Source organism: Haliaeetus leucocephalus, unplaced genomic scaffold (assembly GCF_000737465.1).
Source record: "Haliaeetus leucocephalus isolate CR32 unplaced genomic scaffold, Haliaeetus_leucocephalus-4.0 Scaffold143, whole genome shotgun sequence".
Classification (NCBI taxonomy): Eukaryota; Metazoa; Chordata; class Aves; order Accipitriformes; family Accipitridae; genus Haliaeetus; species Haliaeetus leucocephalus.
The window spans coordinates 270387-270694 of NW_010972579.1; the positions used below are offsets into that span (position 1 = coordinate 270387).

Genomic DNA, 308 nt, shown 5'->3' on the forward strand with positions numbered 1-308 from the left:
CGCCGCGCTTTCTTCTCACCCCGGAGCCGGCGGCGTGCGAGCGGCTGCGATGAACCCGGTGAATGCCACTGCTCTCTACGTTTCAGCGAGCCGCCTGGTGCTCAACTACGACCCTGGGGATCCCCAGTCCTTTACAGAGATTAACAAGCTCCTGCCCTACTTCAGGCAGTCCCTCTCCTGCTGCGTTTGCGGTGAGGATCTTTCTTTTGTTCCCTGCACAATGAGTCTGCCCTCCCCCCCCCCGCGGGGCTCCCCGCACGGCGCTGCGGGCCGGCCCTGGGCCGCGCCGCCCCGGCGGGCCGCCTTCG

General features: G+C 67.5%; 1 protein-coding gene across 1 annotated transcript in view; it reads left to right on the forward strand.

The window, feature by feature from the left end:
• The first annotated feature begins 6 nt into the window (after positions 1-6).
• The window catches only part of MSL2 (male-specific lethal 2 homolog (Drosophila)), an 18768-nt gene continuing 18466 nt past the window's right edge, over positions 7-308 (forward strand). The window contains exon 1 of the mRNA XM_010561141.1: positions 7-191. Within this exon, the coding sequence (XP_010559443.1) occupies positions 50-191 (142 nt within the window). The 5' untranslated portion in view covers positions 7-49. The remainder of the gene's footprint in view (positions 192-308) is intronic.